Here is a 17,965-nt window from a genome sequence, read left to right as displayed (position 1 = left end):
CGTTATAGAACACTAATGATGAAAAGGGTTTACATGTTCATATTATCTTTGCTTACAAAGGAAGCAATAAGTTGCTTTGATGAAATTGAATGTCTCATGACCTATGAGGCTCATCACTCATCATGCTGTGCTCTATCAACTTATGCAAAACTTCCAGATAGTTACATATTTCTGCTACAATGGGACATTTAAAGCTTCCATGTGGCAGTTGTAACAAATTTTTTCTCATAGCTGGAATAGTGCTCGATTCCATAACACAATGTCATGGGTTATCAATGAGAGCCAATAAGAAGGCCACTCTTTGCCATTCTCATTCTCCTAACTACCATCATAAATGGGCAAGTGAGAAACACAGCTAAGCGAAGGCTTTGTTTTCTTCTTTGCTACTTGTTACCTCTATATATACCATTTCATGGTGGCCTTTGAAATTGTTTTGCAAGAACTTCATATAAGAAAGAAGCAATGGAAGGTGCAGCACCAAATCAAAAGATGTTATGCTGTGATCACGTCCGAAAACGCAAGGAGGAGAAAGGCTTCTTCTCTGCTTGGTTTGTTTCTTTCAACTCTCACTCATATTCAATTTCATATGTTCCTTATTTCTTGATCTTACTATTCTATACTTAAGATTGGATTACATTTATTTTGCAGTTTGTTTGCTTTGTTCTGCTGCTGTTGCTGCTATGGTGGCTGCTGCTGTGGCCCTTAGATTTCTTGCCATTGAGTGGGATCAGTAGAAATAAATCCCGGATGATAGTTATGATGCGATTGTAAACAAATTCATTCGAGTTAATAAAATCATTATTGTTGTTACTTGCATTTACCTTTTTACATTTGAAACAGAGCTTCTCTAATACTGATCACCCATACAATTGACATTTCAAGAAATCAAAATTGGGGATCTTACATCTCAAACTAATGCAACTAGTTACCAAGGATGGGATTCCTTCCCTCATCAATTTCTACGAAGATGAGGTGCTTTGGATCTGACCCTTTTGGTCCTTCGGCATAGAGGGTAGGAAGGTAAGCATTGTATGCTGGCAAGTACCGTGAAACAAAATCCTTTACCTGAAAATTAATCCCCCGAAAAGCATCAGTTCTAGGTTCAGCGGACAATTTATAAGACACGAGTATATAACTATATATAGAGGGTTTAGGGCACAACCTCATCATCGGACATTCCAGGGTTTCCTGCCTCTCTCATGGCAATCTCTGCCTGCAAGTTTGGGGCAACAAGCAGTTGTTACACTAAACAACAAAAAGTACATAAACAATGGAAAAATGTAATTTGTTGCAGGAAGGATGTAAACCACAAAAGCCAACCTGCAGACGCCACTGGTAGACACAGCTGGGATCTTTGATTTTGATGACTATCCATGCTTTGACAAACTTGTCCCATGCATCATAATAAGCTTCAAGATTTTTATTTACTGTCTCTAGCTGTGAAATGAATATGAAAATATGAGCTGTGTTTGTCTTTAGGAGAATATAACACTTCATGAAGTTTGCATTAGCACAAGTAAACATCAACAAGGCTAACCTGTGGATCGACTGCTTTGACAACTTCCACAGGAACGGGTTTGAAGCCAAGCATCCAACCTTCAAATAGAACAGCCTACATAACCAGCCAAAGGCACATATACATTGCAAGGTGAAATCTGTTTTTGAGAGTTTCCACACAGCCTACTGAAACCACCTAACTAGTTTACCTTTGGGTTTAACCAATTGACTTCATAACCTAAAAAAACTTATACAAACTTGAACATAGTATCCGAATAATTTCCAGATATAACTGAAAGTCCTCTTACAGACTTACAGTAAGCGGCCCTTCCACCTCGGGCCATGTCGAAGGATCAGCTCTGTCCCCCTTTCCATTGTAAGCAGACTGCAACACGGATAAAGTTCGAAAGAGAAAATTTGAACCAAAAAGCTGGTTTTAAAATGAAAAGAAAAAGAAGAATAAGCAGATTTAACATTAAATGGTGCAGTTACCTTGTCATATCGGGGTAGCTTCATCTTCATACCTGAACATTTCAGGGTGTGAATTAACTATGAAACAGACATGATTTCTTGCAGATAAAAATTTGTGGAGGAGAATCACCTTCTTTACTCAAATTGCTTAGAGCAGTCAGTGTCTCCACAGAGAACGGAAGATCATGGCTGCCAGCATTTCCACGTAACTAGAAACGACCACGAACATGAGAGCAGGCAATGTTATTGATAAGAAAGCAATTTCAGTTTTCGAATGAGTTACAATCAACTTGTCAACTCTTTTTAAGTTGGCAGTCACTTATAAGGTAAACTCATTGCTACCTCTAAAAGTGCATTTCCTGGATGTGCTTCTCTTAGTTTAGCCTACAATTTGAACATTACCATATCAGAAATCAAATCTAAAGAAGAATGTACCACAAACTCCCTAAAACTTCCATAAACCAATACCTGATTCTCAGCTGTCAAATAAAAGTCATCAATGGATATTGTGGCAGACTTCCTGAGATTTGAACAGATGTAATCAATATAAAATTTCTTTATCTTTAATAAATCATCTAGAATATCAATTGCTCATAGCTTACCTGCCAGTTACTTTGAAAAGATAATCAAGAGCAAAGACAAGTGTAGTCTTTCCACAACCTTGTGGTGCACTAAACCCAATCTGCATCAGACCAAATGTCAGAACCAGAAACCAAAATATAAAAAAAAATGTCAGCAATGGCTCTTCAGAAATGCCATCACTGATCTGAAAACTATGTATGTAAACACTATAATATAAAAATGTATCCCAATGGATAAACTTATTATGAAAAAGAGCTGGGACGATTGAGTAAATAATGATGTACCACTAGAGGAGGTATATCTTCTCCATCTTTGTAAAAGGATCTGTGCTGAGATATCTGATCTTCACACCAAAAAAAGACCGGAAGATAATAGTGATATATCCTAACTTTCTGAGGAACTGAGAGGTCCAATTCATTGAGCTGAAATAGCCGACACAGGTGTAAACCATATGCCAACCACTTGTCAATGGACTCAGCCACAGCTTCTGGGGCTAAACCCAGGTTGTTCATCAATGGACCTGAACTTATAAACTCATAAAGGTCCTCAATAGATGAAATCTCAGCAGCCTTTGCTGGAAACGCGGAATGCAATGGACCCTCACCACATTCACTGTCAGCAGCACCGTTGTGATGCATGGAATTGTCTTGCATCCAGGAACATCCAGTGCCTGCAGTAAGAGTCCCTGATAAACAAAAGGAGGTAATAATCATCCATGAATCTGTCCACATCATTAGACAGCGCCTTACAGTAACTAGTTAAGCTTCAGTTTTACCCATGATAAGTCATACACAAACTATTCAGATTCATAAATACTATATATTATCAAAACTTCAAATGATGTATCCATCTCCTAGCCTACATCCATGTCCTATATGATCTCCAATCAACGAAGATGCCTTTTCTTTTAATTTTTATTTTTGAAATATAAGGAAAAGAATGCCAACAAAAGACAGAAGAACAGACAGAATTACACACAAAAATCGAGAATGTGTTATAGCTAACAGAAGGAAATTGTAGCAGGCCATAACAAATATCAAGACAAAAAAAAAACAGAGAGTAAGCTTGGTAGTAGTTACGAGGACATTATTAAATTCAATAAGAATGGAGACAGAGTCAGTTAAATAACAGGAGTATGAGTCATGAGCAAAGTAATGCTGAACTACATAGAGAGGGAGTTATTTTAGGTTATCATTGATCCACTTCAGGTACTGAGGTGTCTTAATTAAGCAAGTTAGCCAGTTCTTTCAAGCAACAACTAGAAGGTTAAACCATGGAAGAGATGGGCTTATGAGGAAGAGGGCTAACTTTCAATCAGTGAAATATACAAATATGTGAATAAGAGAGCTTAAATGGAGAGAAGAGGAAGCAACAGTGCAATTAGTTAGACAAGCTCGCCAATGATTAGAATCCACAAAGAGAAAGCAAGAATATAAGCTCACTACTCTTCAGACCAAAAATAAAAAAGCTCACTACTCTTGAAGAATCCATCCAACAGATACAAAGCAAGAGCTATTGAGAAATTGAGATGAGCAGTTAAGGGTGAAAGTTCAAGGAATCCATCCCATAAGGGATAGTGAAGGCTTCCGGATATCTCATGGTAGAAACCTCCAACTGTGTAACTGTTCACTTGTTGTGCTGAGAACTAGATAAATAGCTTCATGTTAATATCTGGTTTGAGTTCATATAGTTTTCATTCCAAAAGCACCCCAAATATGTGGGCTTTGACAGTTCAAAATTTCATTCACTAGGGATCCCAAATTGTTGCTTCCTCATTATCATATATGTAGAATGCTCCTAGGATACTTCCATGTCAACCCTGTTGAGTAACCCATTGCTGCATATAGCAGAAAGATCCAAAATTGAATCGAAACAAAAATATGCATGCCAAAACAATGATGAACAGATACTCCTGTCATCAGAGATGTTGTATAAATATCATGTTACAAGAATCTTCACATGATATTTAACAACCTTTTAACCGACAAAATTAGAAGGCATAACATACATAGAAGGGTTTTCAGGATGAATCTGAGCCTATCCTATTTTGAGATCTTGATTTCACAAACGAAAGCAATGAAACATCCCGTATTCAATTTCAACTTTCATAATTACTGTCCCCCAGTTGTTCAGCAACCAAGAAGGGTCACCCCATTATGTTTTCTTTGTTTTCAGAAAGTAAAAGTAGCATCAAGGACATAATCAGACCAAAAAGAGCATCAACGACATAAAGATGATATGGTACTCTGAAATTTTTCTCTTTTACAACCATCTTTCCTAATCCAGGTTTATGATTTTTTTTTTTTTTTTCCAGTTTCTTCAGGAACCCATAAAAAGCATAACAAATTTCCCTTTTCTGTTTCCCTGTAAAATTTCTTATTAAAACCATCTACTGTAGTCTGACAAAGCCCAGTGGCACAAACCAATGATACATCAAGACTAGAACTTTTCAAGTATTTTTCCCATTTCTTTCTCTTATGATCAAATTCACAGTCTTCCCAAAATCAACTTCACAGTGAGCAGTTACAAAAAAAGTAAATGCATTAGGTAAAGAGAAACAAAACCCAGAAACAGAAAAATTACCAGACTTTGAGAGGTGGGTTGGCACTGAAGAGAGCTTGGATGATGAGTTTGGTCTGTTTGTTCCATGGAGTGAAGAGAGAACAGAGAAGTGATAAGAATGAGACAAAGAAAGTAATTTACTATTAATAGTAGCAGTAGCAGCATTACATTGGGTTAAAAAAGAAATATTATTATTGGAAAAAGAGAGAGAGGATGGTGTAGGTGGCCATGGCTGATATAGGATATTCAAAGCCGCCATTGTCATCTCTCTCTCTCTCTCTCTCTCTCTCTCTCTCTGTGACTAAGCTGCTGGAGATATATTAGATTATAAACAATTGGTGATGGTAGCAGGAACACCAGAAAATCTTCTTTCTGAACGAAACTACTAAAATACCCTGCATTTATGATTTCAGCACCCTTAATTTGTCCTCTTTCTCTAGCTGTGGTGACTGGTGAGCCGTCATATTCTGACCACAGGTGACGCAAACATTAACGAAACGAACTGGACGTCAGGACGTCCAACACAACTTTGCTACTTCTTTTTCTTGTTCTTACGTCGGATTCGCACTTTGCAGCGTAAGGGTTGGATTTGATTTTGGTTTTTTAGCCAGAAAAAGGTTGTTGATACGTATCATCCCAAATTCCCAATATTGGAAGAGGAAAACCTTTATTAAGATGTTCATCGAGTCAGTAACCGATCTAAAAAATTATACTCAATTATGATTGAATGTGATTCAATGATAGAAAATATTATGTTTAAATTGAGTTATTTGTTTTCCAACGTTGGATTTACATCCAATGGTGATAGAGCATAATTTTCTTAGTCAATTAGTGACCAGATGAACACTACTGTTATGAAAAATGATAAATAGATTATCGTGACCTAGTAACTTTCGTCTTAGCAACCTAATACTCTTAAATTAATTACCTTGATGGTCTTTTGATTTTTGTCACTTCGAGATCAAGTTTCATCGACTTAAACAAACTAAAATTGATGTTTTAGCGGAAGGAAATCGATTTTTTAGTAGAATAAGGGTTATCAAAGTGTATCAACGCAAAACTTTCACTGCACAAACAATAGTTGTGAGTGCAAAATTCAACTTGTCAAATATGTTCTCTACTAGAGATGTCTCTTCTCAGGTGGCGAATGTCTTCCTCCGACGGACACCTTGGGATATCGCTCCCCTCCGAAGCCTTGCACCGTCTAAGGCAGCGGAGGTAGAGGCACTTCGATATCAGGTGAGACCTCATTTAATATTAATTTCTCCTTTAATATATGGTGATTATCTCTTAGTTATAATATAAATGTTTTCATATTTAACGTCGTACGTTAAGAGACATTAAAAAACTTAATGATAACAACTTCTGATGAACTCATTTCCAATAAATCTGCATTTTCATGTAGAGCATTTGCAGCAGTGAAACTAGCAGAAACACAACTACGACCAAGTTCATCAATTGAGTAGTAGGGAAATTCCCCTTGAGCTGGTAATTTATCTGTCAGATTTAGAGCTGGACACACTATATTAGCTTCAAAATACAGGGTTGAAAACTTATGAGTGAAATTATTTGGCCATGGGAGAGTTTGAAAGCCATGGCAAAAGACACATTAGCACCTCCATTTCCATATATACCATAGACCAGCAACAAAGAAGCAATTCCAGGGGATGCTGCAATGAAACAATTCCCAAATCTTCATAGAAATAACACTATCCTTTTAAGATTTGATCCAACATTTCCAAATTATGGCCAAAGAAGCAAGACCCTTATATCCTTAGAGTAATTTATTACCGTTGTATAACTCTCCATTTCTCGATTTAATAGGTTTTGAATTGGAAAGTGGTCACACCCAAAACAAAAATGGAGCATTTCAACATCCAAGTGAATTGAACCCGGAAGCATCAACATTATCAACACTCAGTTCTTACAATGCAGTAATAAAACATTCATAAAATATCAGAAGACTAGGTGTGCAAATAAAAATTGGTTAATATAGATTTTAAGGCTTTGGAAGCAAAAATTACATTTCAGTAATTACGGTCGTGAATACTTTACAACTCAATTAAACCGTGGTCACATCTCAATTACGTGCTAAATTTATTAACAAGTTATCTATCCAAGTTCGATACCTAGTGGCCATACATCCCTAGTTAAGACACAGGTTGGATGAAGCACAAACCCGGGTCAGAAAATCTATAAACAAGAAATCAAGAAACTGGGCAAAAAAATGAATATAAATGGAAAGGAGACATCAGGTACAACCTCATGGAATGATTGACAAAATCCAGAGGAAACTTCTTCCGAAAAGTACATGAATCTCAGTAGCTGTTAGTTGTCCCTTGAAACTTGTCTTCAAAATAGTGTTTCAGGAAGCTTTGGGGATGATAAAGCCGCGATGGATTTAAACTGCCAGAAGAATAACCACATCAATAGAAAATAATACGTCTGGCATTAATGATGCGGGTGATATGGAACTACAAATAAAGCAGTACTAGTTTCTTCTTTATACTCGCTATTTGATACCTTCAGTTGCTTATACTTCATTCGTACAGCACTCAGAGGACAGCCATTTGTGTTCAATTGCAAATCTTGCAAAGCAAGAACTGGAATCTTCAAATCTGATGGCTTGTAAGAGGTATAGTGTTCTAGGATTGGATTCTGTAAGAGTTACAATCAAAGTTATTATTTTCAATTCATAATCAAAATGTACAAGAAAAGAATGAAACTAGAAGGGAGAAAAAGGCAGACCCATGGGTGACTAGACTGGTCTAAGGTCCATTTGGATAGAAACACAGCTGATGCAGCAATCATTGAAGGTAGGAACTTCAAAAAGCCATAGTCAACCAATGCTAGCTCGGCAAGATAATTGGCCAAGTACTCCAGCTCAAGGCTAGGGCTCTGGAATATTTTTGGCGAGATAGATATGTAAGTCATTCTTCAAACCAAGGTCAAAACAAAGAGAGCATGGCATTTCCAAACAACGCTAAAAGCAGCTTTAACTAATCATGTTACCTTATAAGAAGCTTGTGCTGCTAAAAGAAATCTCCTGAAAACAAATATGTATCAGGAATATTCATTAGTACATTGAAATTAGAAACAACACTGATGCTTGACATCATATACACCAAAGTACCTGAGGAAACTTTTTGCTGTTGGTGCAAAAAGCTGAAAGCCTAAGTACTTCAAGACTTGATTCTCCATTTGCAATACCTGCCACTTTCTTTATTAATGAAGGAAAAATATGACAGGGAAAGAACAAATGAAAACCTTAAAAATGTAACAAATACATTAACAAACAAAAGTTCTACCACAGGTTTGAAAATAATAAATAAAAAGTGGGTGTTAATAAAAGGCATCTGTTGCTTCTTTACACTGCTAACAGGGTCACAAAGGTCACAAAAACCGATGGCATTAAAGTTGCATGAATCAACCAGATTTCTTTCATCTCATCTAATTGTGTATAGCAGCTAGACAATATACTGATTAAGGAGCATCCCTTACCATGCATTTACTCATTCAGTACCACTTGGCTTTAACAATTTTGTAGTGTTATTCAAATTCATAACAGTCTATTGAGAAAGAAAAAGAAGGGGCAATGACATACATCCTCTTTCGTGTAAGTGTTGTCTGTCATGAAACAAAATTCATCCAAACGTGGTGCACAAATTTCTTCATATTTCCTTCAAAACACAGAGGAAAACCACATTAGCCATCCTGTCAAACAACTCGTTAGAAATTTTGGCTTGAAAATCTATTTAAGTAAAACCTTGAAACTTCTAATTTTAGGATCTCTCAGAAAAGACTAATTACTGAATTGAATTGATCATATTATTCTTTAATCACAATTAATCATATCTATGTTGTGTTGGGAATTATTTATAGAAATTCACCAATGATGTCTCAAACTCATTTGGTTGAATTCAAATGCTGTCTATATAGACACAAGTCATAGGTCTCTTCCCATCTAGTGGGCCTTGACCTAAAGGAAACTAGAAATATTGAACAAGTTAGACAACCACTATCCTCAATAGTTTAAAGCTGTTGAGGAATGAGCTAGTGACGTATCAAGCTAACACCATCCCTCATGTACAGCCGTCCTACACGTGGAGAGGCAGACAGATGCAATAGAGAGAAATATAGGTGCAACCCCACAATGCACCTTGCAACCAACTAACAAGTAGGAATGGGGATTAAAGGTACCAAACTCAGTTCATCCTGCACACAGAGCTTGGATACACCATTTGAGACAACCCAGTAGGCGCTAAAAGCTAACACTGTTAGGGAATGAGTGGTTTCATTAAGTATTATTGCCACTGCAATCAACCTAATAGTACTAAAAACACCTTATATACCTTCTTAATAGATCTAAATCAAATTTTGATAGAGAAGTAATGAAGTTAAATCAGCCATAGGTAGGAAAGCTTACGAGGCAATCAGCATGCAAGTGATGCCAAGCAGTTGAAGTCTGTGTCTTTCAATGTAATTCTTGGAGAGAAACCAATCTATCAGATATACTGTGAGGTAAAGGGTATCTGGCACCAACTTATATTCCTCTGACACCTGAAACCAAGACTATTTTATCAGCAACCAATTTTTATTAGGATCCATACATTTGAAAAAGCATAATGAGCAATTCATAGTGGAATAGCAGAATAGAAAGCACAAATGTGTATAGCTATTCCCTGCAACAGAATTAGAAGCTTCATAGAAGACTTACTGTGCAAGCTGTGTATAATTTACTGAACAAGTTGAGCAATGTGAAGAATAATTACACTATATAAAATGCAAAGATAGAACTATCTTAGAAGCAGGTTAACAATATTAGGCAAATCTGTTTAAACATGTAATCCCATTTGATACTGACTTAGTTCCAAAGGGAAAGCATAGGTAATTTTGGGGGGACGTAACTTTGCATTAAGGACAAGAACCGGACATAAAGCTACATTAACTTCCAGCATCTCATACAGCAATTGTTGAACCAACTATTGCAACATGAACCAGGGAATTTAAAACATCCAAAATGAATAGTTCCTCTAAATAGTAGAAAAGAAAATATGGGACTATCCTCAGTAATACAGCTTGAATTTTAAAGGAAGGCAGCATCTAAATGGCTCATAACTTGCAGCCTGATGCTTAATCAGATACATGAGGTCTACATAACCAATATCAGGTAAAGAAAACAGCTAACCTCCACTAGCCAATCTATTAAAATACCCCGCATACTTGTGGTGATATCGCGTTGTGTCGTTTCCATAAAACTAGGAAATGGCCTTCGGGAAAGCTGTCAAGACAAACCAAACAAAAAACAAAAAGAATCTAATCAATTGTCACATGGAGAAGAGGATAAAAGATGAGAGATCCTAGCATAGGACCCCTAAGCATGAGCAAGCATTTTGGAAACAGAATGAGTACTAAGTTTCTAATTTTTAGCTCAACATGCAATTCCACACAATCACTGTATCACATGTATCAAGCTAGCATGGAAGAGCATTTTATAATCATTTTCTAATCAAGGGAATGGGATATGTTCATAATTCAATATTAAAACTCGTGAAAAAGTAGTAGGCATATCGAACAGAACATCGTATGAAAAAAAGCTTAGATAACTTGTTGGGAATCACGTATCTATTGGTGGCACTACATCGTTTTGGTTGAGATAGTTATGCTTGGTAAACTAGCTGATCAAATGTACATCACTGATATTCATAATTGAGTGGCATAGGTGACTAGTGATTAATGATCCACTGTAAATCTGTAATAAAAAATTGAATATATAGTTGTGGCACTAGAAAATGGAACTTCTATCACAACAAAGTATAACATGAACAGCACACACCTCTGCAACACGTAAGTTGTTATAGATATCAGGGGCATAGAGGCTACACAATTGAGGATCCTTGTGACCAGCATCAATGTCAACAATATCCGGGTTACTCAATGTGATCATGTTCATCAAAAGGTTACCAATGTCTGCTGCAACAATTTAATAGTAAAGGTCACAAAGTACTGCATATGATGGACATATAACAAGATAAAAAGCAACATTAGCAATTTGGCATCTAGTACTCAGAGTATAACACATAAAGCATTGTATTGCAATGAATTGCATTATAATGAGAACTGTCATTTTATCTTACATGGCAATAGAAGAGAAAGATTTGCAGAATGCTAACTTTTAGATAATGTTGAACCCCTACCGACTTCTTGTTGTTTGATGGTTGATTTAAGATGACTTTCGGTGAATAATTACCGTTCTCCAATTCTTATTTCAAACTGGTAAACCATAAATCAGCAATAACTATCTTGAATATGAGCAGAACAGTATGGAAGGTTCTAGTCATATGTACTCTTTAAGCTTTTAGAGTTGGATTTGAGTTGCTAAGGTATGTTCTATTGAAAAGTGTACCACAGGGAGTTGCTAGTAATAGACCAGATTGCTCAAAGGAGAAACAACCAATATCTGGTGGTGAAACCTCCTCAAACTAGGCCTTCCAAGCTCATATAGCTCCTTGAACTCTCCGCCATTTCAAATTACAGACATTTAGAATAACAAATTTCACCCATGCTAGCTCAGTTTATTATCCTTTCTAGGTATGAGTAGGTAATTAAAACAATGTGGACAAGAGTGCTCAATCCCAAAGTATATCTTGGCAAGGGTGTCAATATATTTCACAATTTAAACCTTCCATTGATTTCTACTCAAGCATTTATTATACATGCTCGAGGTGAGAAAACAAAAGCAAACCTTTATTAGGACAACTTTGGACTTTTGAATCCACTTCAGAACTCTGATGTTCCAACTGATGGATAGCAATAGCATCCCCACTTAAGGCAGCCGAATGAAAAAGTTTGTCACCATCTTCCAAATTCATTGAATGCATAAATCTGTCCGATGTAAGTTCTGTTTTTACTGTTTCATGCACAACCTCCGTTTTCAAATCTACAGAAATCGAAGGGGTCAATTTTGTGACCCTTGCCTGACCTCTTTTAGCTGGCTTTCTTTTCTTAGCCTGCATTCAGCAAAATTAGAGGCGGAGTTCAGATTCTTGAGGCAGGAAAATAGAGAGATAAAAGATCTTGGAACAGAAATATCTACTTACTAATCCTTGTTACAAGAAAGACACTGATATAAGTGGACGTTATAGACTCCTGACAATAATCCTTCAAGTATACTTACTAGATTTTGATCAACCAAAGAACTGCAAACCGATATTGTCTCTAAATTTGCTTAACATTCAGTCAACCAAAATTAGCAGTATGCTTGCACAACCAAGTGTGTTATTGCATTTATCCTATATTGATGATAATACCAGAATTTGTATTCTGAAAAATCTAATTAATAGCATATTTACCTGAACTTTAGTTGCATTGAAGCAGTCCCCATATGAAGGTTTACAGAAAGCATTGGTTACATCCTGAAGCACTGCCCTCCTCTTATGCTGGACGCATGCGTTACCAGCCTCATTCTCATTGTTCTCATCCACAGAAGCTCTCTTTGGATTCGCACGCAAAGCCGGCTTCTGACTCTGCTGCTTGGGTTGTGTGCATGCTTTTAATGGGGGAAACTGTCTGGATGTATCTAATGAAGCAGCTCGAGCACGTGTTATGCGGCCAGGAAACTCCTTCACATTTGCAGTGGCCAGATTCTGTCTCTTCATATTTGCTGGACTGAGAGACGAACAGCCCACCACATTAAATGGAACCAGTCAATGTAACCTGAAGCAAAACCAAAGGGCCAAATGAATTCAAGAACAATCCGAAATAGCGGTAAACTACAGAAATACTGATGGAGACATCAGGAAGCATGAAATTTCTAAGCAGATCTCCAGGTGTGTTGTAATGCAACTTCAAAGTAAAACCTATGCAATTTCAAAATCATGATAAGTATGTGATCAATGCAATATAGTAGAGCCTGCATTTTGTGTACTATGATGCTGGGAACAAAAAAAAGTTACTCATTCAAAAACAAAGGAAGTTTGAAATCACATATGGCTATACAAGTTTTCTCAACAACCACCAAAAGAGCCACATTATATGGAGAGCTAGTAGATTGTGAATTATTTATCACAATACGATACAGATCAACTGAACAGATTGCTTCCAATCACACCCAAAGTTCTATTCAAATGATAGATAGACACATTGACAACAGTTTGGGCATCATATCTGGTATTCATTTCAACATGTTTCCAGAACACCCAAGAATTTTATGGTCAAAGGATACAATAATGAGGGATGTAAATGTGTAACATTCTTAACCCAATATCTTTGAGAATTCATTAGACTCTACTCTGGACACACCAATCAAGCTGTGCATTAAAATGAAAATTTAGGAAAAGTACAAATAGGTTGCTGAGGAAAAGAACTGCAATTTGAATGTTTGAATTTCAGCTACTCAGATCAGATGGAAATGGGGGCTAAAAGACATAAAATGGCCCAAAAGCTGAGTTAAATTCTCAGCATCAAGCTGAGCTCTTCCAGGTAAAAAACCCATTTTAGTCAAAAACCCATTTCTGAAACATCTTCAGCATTCTCCAAAATTGACACCTAGAACATGAATTACCATAAGAGGAAGCAAGACCCAGTTTGCGAAGTTTTCACTTTTCACATAAAACCAAAGGGGAAAAAAAAGAAAAAGAAATCAACTTCAGTAGTTCAGTGAAGTGGGAGCTTCTTCTTTTCCTTCAAATATTCACCCCAAAATAAGAAAGATTGGTTCTTGAAGCATTAATTCACTTCCTTTTCTTCCAAGAACAAAAGGGTACACTGAGAACCACATCAGCGACCCAAAAGTTGAAGAATTTCAAAAAATAGCAACAAACCCAGTAAACCCTAATCGATTTGTCCCCAGAACAAAACCATGAAAATGACCAAAACCCATTAGTAAATACACAAATTGTGAACTGCATTGCTTGGAGGTTGACCTGAATCTGTGTTGTAAGCTCTGAGAGAAAGGAGAGCCTGAGCTGAGAGAGACTGAAAGAGAGAGAGAGAGAGAGAGAGAGAGAGAGAGAGAGAGAGAGGAAAGTGTGAGCGGGATGGGGTAACAATTTGAAAACTGAGGAAGGTGTGAGAAACAGTAAAGAAGGAAAATTAAAAATGAGAAAACGAAAACCAATTAAATAGATTATCGAGTATAAATTTGAGGGTTTCTGCCATGGTGTGTTGACTGTTTGACCGGGATAAAAGGTTAAATTGACAGTTCATTGATGGTAGTGGTGGTGGGATTAATTTTTTGTACTCTTTACGGTTTGATCATCTCAGCCTTCTTGGGCGTAAGATCTGGAGGGGGGGTTTGTTTTTTGAATGGGGTTGACTATTATGAAGATGCAATTTTACGGTGGGAAAATGGTGAGAAGAAACCAAGTCAAAAAAAAAAATTGTGGATAAAAAATGAAAGTTAACTTGTTGATTTGTATTTCGGACTCAAAAGAGTAAGTTTCTAATACGCAATATGAGAGGTGTTACGGTTTCCTTTCATTCAACTATCGTTAAAGTTTGTGTTAAAAACACAAAAATCGGACAACAACAGTTTTTTTCCATTTGGGGTTTAAGTTATTAGATTATGAAATCTAGGAATTTCTAATAGGAAAATAATCGATAATAAACATATGTTATATGAGTGAAATGACTTAAAGTCAATATAATGTATGGTAATACTCTTAATAATTTCTCGATAAAGGGACGATTGAGGTTGTCGTTGTGGTATTTTGTTTTCTGGTTTTTAAGGCCTAAATCGATGTGGTTTGTTTAAACATAAATTAGCACATTTCCTAAAACTGGGGAAGATTGATTTGCCAAAATGTTGCATTGGCCATTTTAAAGTTTAAACCAAAAAACGTGGATCAAATCCTATATCATTTTTGTTGTGTCTCTTTTAAAATTAGAGGTATGCTATTCAAATTTAAAATGCTCAACTTAAATTGCTTGAAAATGTCAAAATCCATTAGAATAGGAATATCCCTAGCTAATTTGAGCTAGATAAGTGTTCAGTTTTCCATGGTTTATTATATTTATATGTACGTATTCAAAGTAAGATCGTTCAAATGCAAGAAACATAGGATATATGTTTTGTGATTTCATATAGGGTGTTTCTAAATGTACCCAGCAAATATCTATGTATACCCAGCAAATCAATTTTACATGAAAAGACAGTTGTATCCTCATATGAAATGACATTAAAAGTCATGGTAAACTAAGATAATAACTTATGGTAAACTAAGATAATAATTTATAGTTGAAACTCTTTTTTTTTTATTTGTACCCAGTAGTTCAAGTTGTTACGTTGTTTCTTCAAGCAAAACTTCAAACCCAAATTTCACTTATCATTATAATTGTCTCATCTCTGCGATAAAGTTGTGAGTGTAATTATGATTTCAGAAGTAGCGATGACGACAAAGATCGGCTCAAATAGACAGCTAGCAAAAGATCGAAAACATGAGTCAGGCCGTAGCAGCACCAACGGCAGCAATAGCAGCAATTAATTTGGGAGGAGGAGCGGCAGGTCAGTTTGAGGACACGACGTACATTGAGGTGTTTGTTGAAGGATTGGCTTGGGAGACCCAGAAGGAGACCATGAAGAGATACTTTGAGCAGTTTGGTGACATCTTGGAGGCTATTGTCATCACTGACAAGGCCACCAGCAGATCCCAGGCTTACGGATTTAAGCGTATATACACCCTATCCTTCTCTTCCATCCATCCATCTCTTCTTCAATTCTTTTATTTTGATCTTGTTATCAGGTGCATTTTTTTTGGTAAATATTAGATACATGGTTTCATAATTGTTTTCTGCCAGATCTTGATGAAACAAATACATGATTATATTTAATTGATTTTGATATTAATTTGGTTAGTTTGTACTAGTAGCTATTTCGATGATGTTTATACATATGATGGCAATATATATATGTGTAGGTAACCTTTCGGGAAGCGGAAGCAACGACGAGAGCTAGCTTGTGTCGAGGCAACCCCAAAAACTTAATATAGGCTTTGGTAGTTGGCCACCAAACTAAATAGGAAGAGCGAAGGAGGTAGTGATGACGATGAAGTCTAAAATGGAGAAATTCTTGAGTTTGGGACTGGGTATGCATCCTTGTTACAAGATCAGTGTTAAGAAGTTTAATATAAACCATCTTAGAAGAAGGAAGTAAGTATTTGCTGGGTGTAAAAATAAGGGTATTATTGGAAAAGTTGATGGGTGTAGTTAGAGATTCTATGATTTTGTTGGGTGTAAAAGATTTGCTGGGTATACTTAGATATTTGCTGGGTACATTTAGAAAGACCATTTCATATATCGTACTTCAGAGTTTTATTTGGTAAATTAATACTGGAAAAAAAAAAACTAGTATATGTATAGTCAGTGTCGGACATTAATTTACATTTAGGATTAATTTCAGTTTACCCCCCTGAGGTTTGGGGGTGTCATCATTTCACCCCCCGAACTCTCAATTTCACTTTTTTACCCCCCTGAACTTTCCAATTTCAATCAGCCGTGTCCAATTTCTCCTATTCCGTCCAAATTGGACGTTAACTCTGACCTTTGAGGGCTAAAATGGTCATTTCAAGATTAAAAAAAAAATAATAATCTTTTTTTTTTCTTTCTGTTTTTTCTATTTTTTTCTTTCTGTTTTTTTTTTAAAAAAATTTGTCTTCAACCTATACACCACAAGTTATAATAGGTTTATAAAAACAAAAAAATACTCTAGGTGGTTGAAAGCATCTCGCTGGTCTACGATATTTGTGATATATCTCCGATAAAGTGAAGAATTTTAGGATATATCCCCAATAAAGTGAAGAAATATCTGTAAAAAATAATTTTACACTTTATCTGTAAATAAATATCTGTAAAAAATGATTTTACACAGATATTTCTTCACTTTATTGGGGATATACTGATATTTACAGATAAAGTGTAAAATCATTTTTTACAAATATTTCTTCACTTTATTGGGGATATATCCTAAAATTCTTCACTTTATTGGAGATATATCACAAATATCGTAGACCAAAAATGATTTTACACAGATATTTCTTCACTTTATTGGGGATATATCCTAAAATTCTTCACTTTATTGGAGATATATCACAAATATCGTAGACCAAAAATGATTTTACACAGATATTTCTTCACTTTATTGGGGATATATCCTAAAATTCTTCACTTTATTGGAGATATATCACAAATATCGTAGACCAACGAGCGGCTTTCAACCACCTAGAGTATTTTTTTTGTTTTTATAAACCATAACTTGTGGTGTATAGGTTGAAGACAAAAAAAAAAAACAAAAAAAAAAAACTAAAAAACAGAAAAAAATGAATTTTTTTATTTATTTTTATTTTTATGTTTTTGGTCTTGAAATGACCATTTTAGCCCTCAAAGGTCAAAGTTAACGCCCCATTTGGACAGAATAGGAGAAATTGGACACGGCTTATTGAAATTGGAAAGTTCAGGGGGTAAAAAAATGAAATTGAGAGTTTGGGGGGTGAAATGATGACACCCCCAAACCTCAGAGGGGTAAACTGAAATTAATCCTTACATTTATAATGAATCAATAATACTTTATCTCAATATAATGTAATTTCTTGCATTTTTGCATGCTTTGCCGGCCATATGTAACATGATTGCACATTCTTTAAATACTTTTTATTAATCAAGTATTAAGTTGTTAAGTACTTTTTTGGCCTATAATTTAGGCCCCTTCTTAGTTAGAGCAAGTAAGCCCCACCCTTGATTAAGGAATAGCACTTAATTTGCTTCATTTCTCAAGTTGGGTGCTAGAGTATAAAACTTTTAGATTAGGTTAGAGGTCAAGACAATCACACGAAACCTTTTGATTTAATGGAGATGTCTA

General features: G+C 35.9%; 2 protein-coding genes and 1 long non-coding RNA gene across 4 annotated transcripts; 1 reads left to right on the top strand and 2 right to left on the bottom strand.

Moving 5' to 3' along the window:
* Positions 1–80: 80 nt before the first annotated feature.
* On the top strand, positions 81–816 carry LOC133725165 (uncharacterized). The gene is made up of 2 exons (XR_009854286.1): positions 81–548; positions 649–816. It is a non-coding gene; the product is annotated as an uncharacterized LOC133725165 (long non-coding RNA).
* Positions 763–5,461, bottom strand: LOC133725164 (D-glycerate 3-kinase, chloroplastic). 2 transcript variants are annotated; one of them, XM_062152297.1, is made up of 12 exons: positions 5,134–5,461; positions 2,835–3,220; positions 2,571–2,650; positions 2,437–2,488; positions 2,311–2,352; positions 2,099–2,177; positions 1,990–2,021; positions 1,814–1,882; positions 1,538–1,612; positions 1,321–1,437; positions 1,163–1,213; positions 763–1,065 (listed from the first exon to the last, which is right to left on the bottom strand). In XM_062152297.1, the coding sequence occupies exons 1-12, from the start codon at positions 5,375–5,377 to the stop codon at positions 922–924; spliced, it is 1,371 nt and encodes a 456-aa protein (XP_062008281.1). In that variant the 5' UTR covers positions 5,378–5,461; the 3' UTR covers positions 763–921. The 2 variants fall into 2 exon arrangements, with proteins under 2 accessions (XP_062008281.1, XP_062008280.1); XM_062152296.1 differs by having other exon boundaries at positions 2,835–3,235; positions 5,134–5,459.
* A 1,626-nt stretch (positions 5,462–7,087) lies between these two features.
* On the bottom strand, positions 7,088–14,207 carry LOC133739545 (cyclin-A2-4). The gene is given in 14 exon segments (XM_062167330.1): positions 7,088–7,478; positions 7,480–7,518; positions 7,636–7,770; positions 7,861–8,010; positions 8,125–8,158; positions 8,246–8,322; positions 8,717–8,792; positions 9,539–9,672; positions 10,301–10,393; positions 10,949–11,085; positions 11,858–12,122; positions 12,465–12,828; positions 14,037–14,105; positions 14,136–14,207. Coding segments are annotated over 12 exon segments (1,494 nt in total). The 5' UTR covers positions 12,771–12,828; positions 14,037–14,105; positions 14,136–14,207; the 3' UTR covers positions 7,088–7,430.
* Between the last annotated feature and the right edge of the window lie 3,758 nt (positions 14,208–17,965).

This window comes from Rosa rugosa, chromosome 1, assembly GCF_958449725.1.
Source record: "Rosa rugosa chromosome 1, drRosRugo1.1, whole genome shotgun sequence".
Lineage (NCBI taxonomy): Eukaryota > Viridiplantae > Streptophyta > Magnoliopsida > Rosales > Rosaceae > Rosa > Rosa rugosa.
This window is presented reverse-complemented; position numbering and strand designations above follow the sequence as displayed.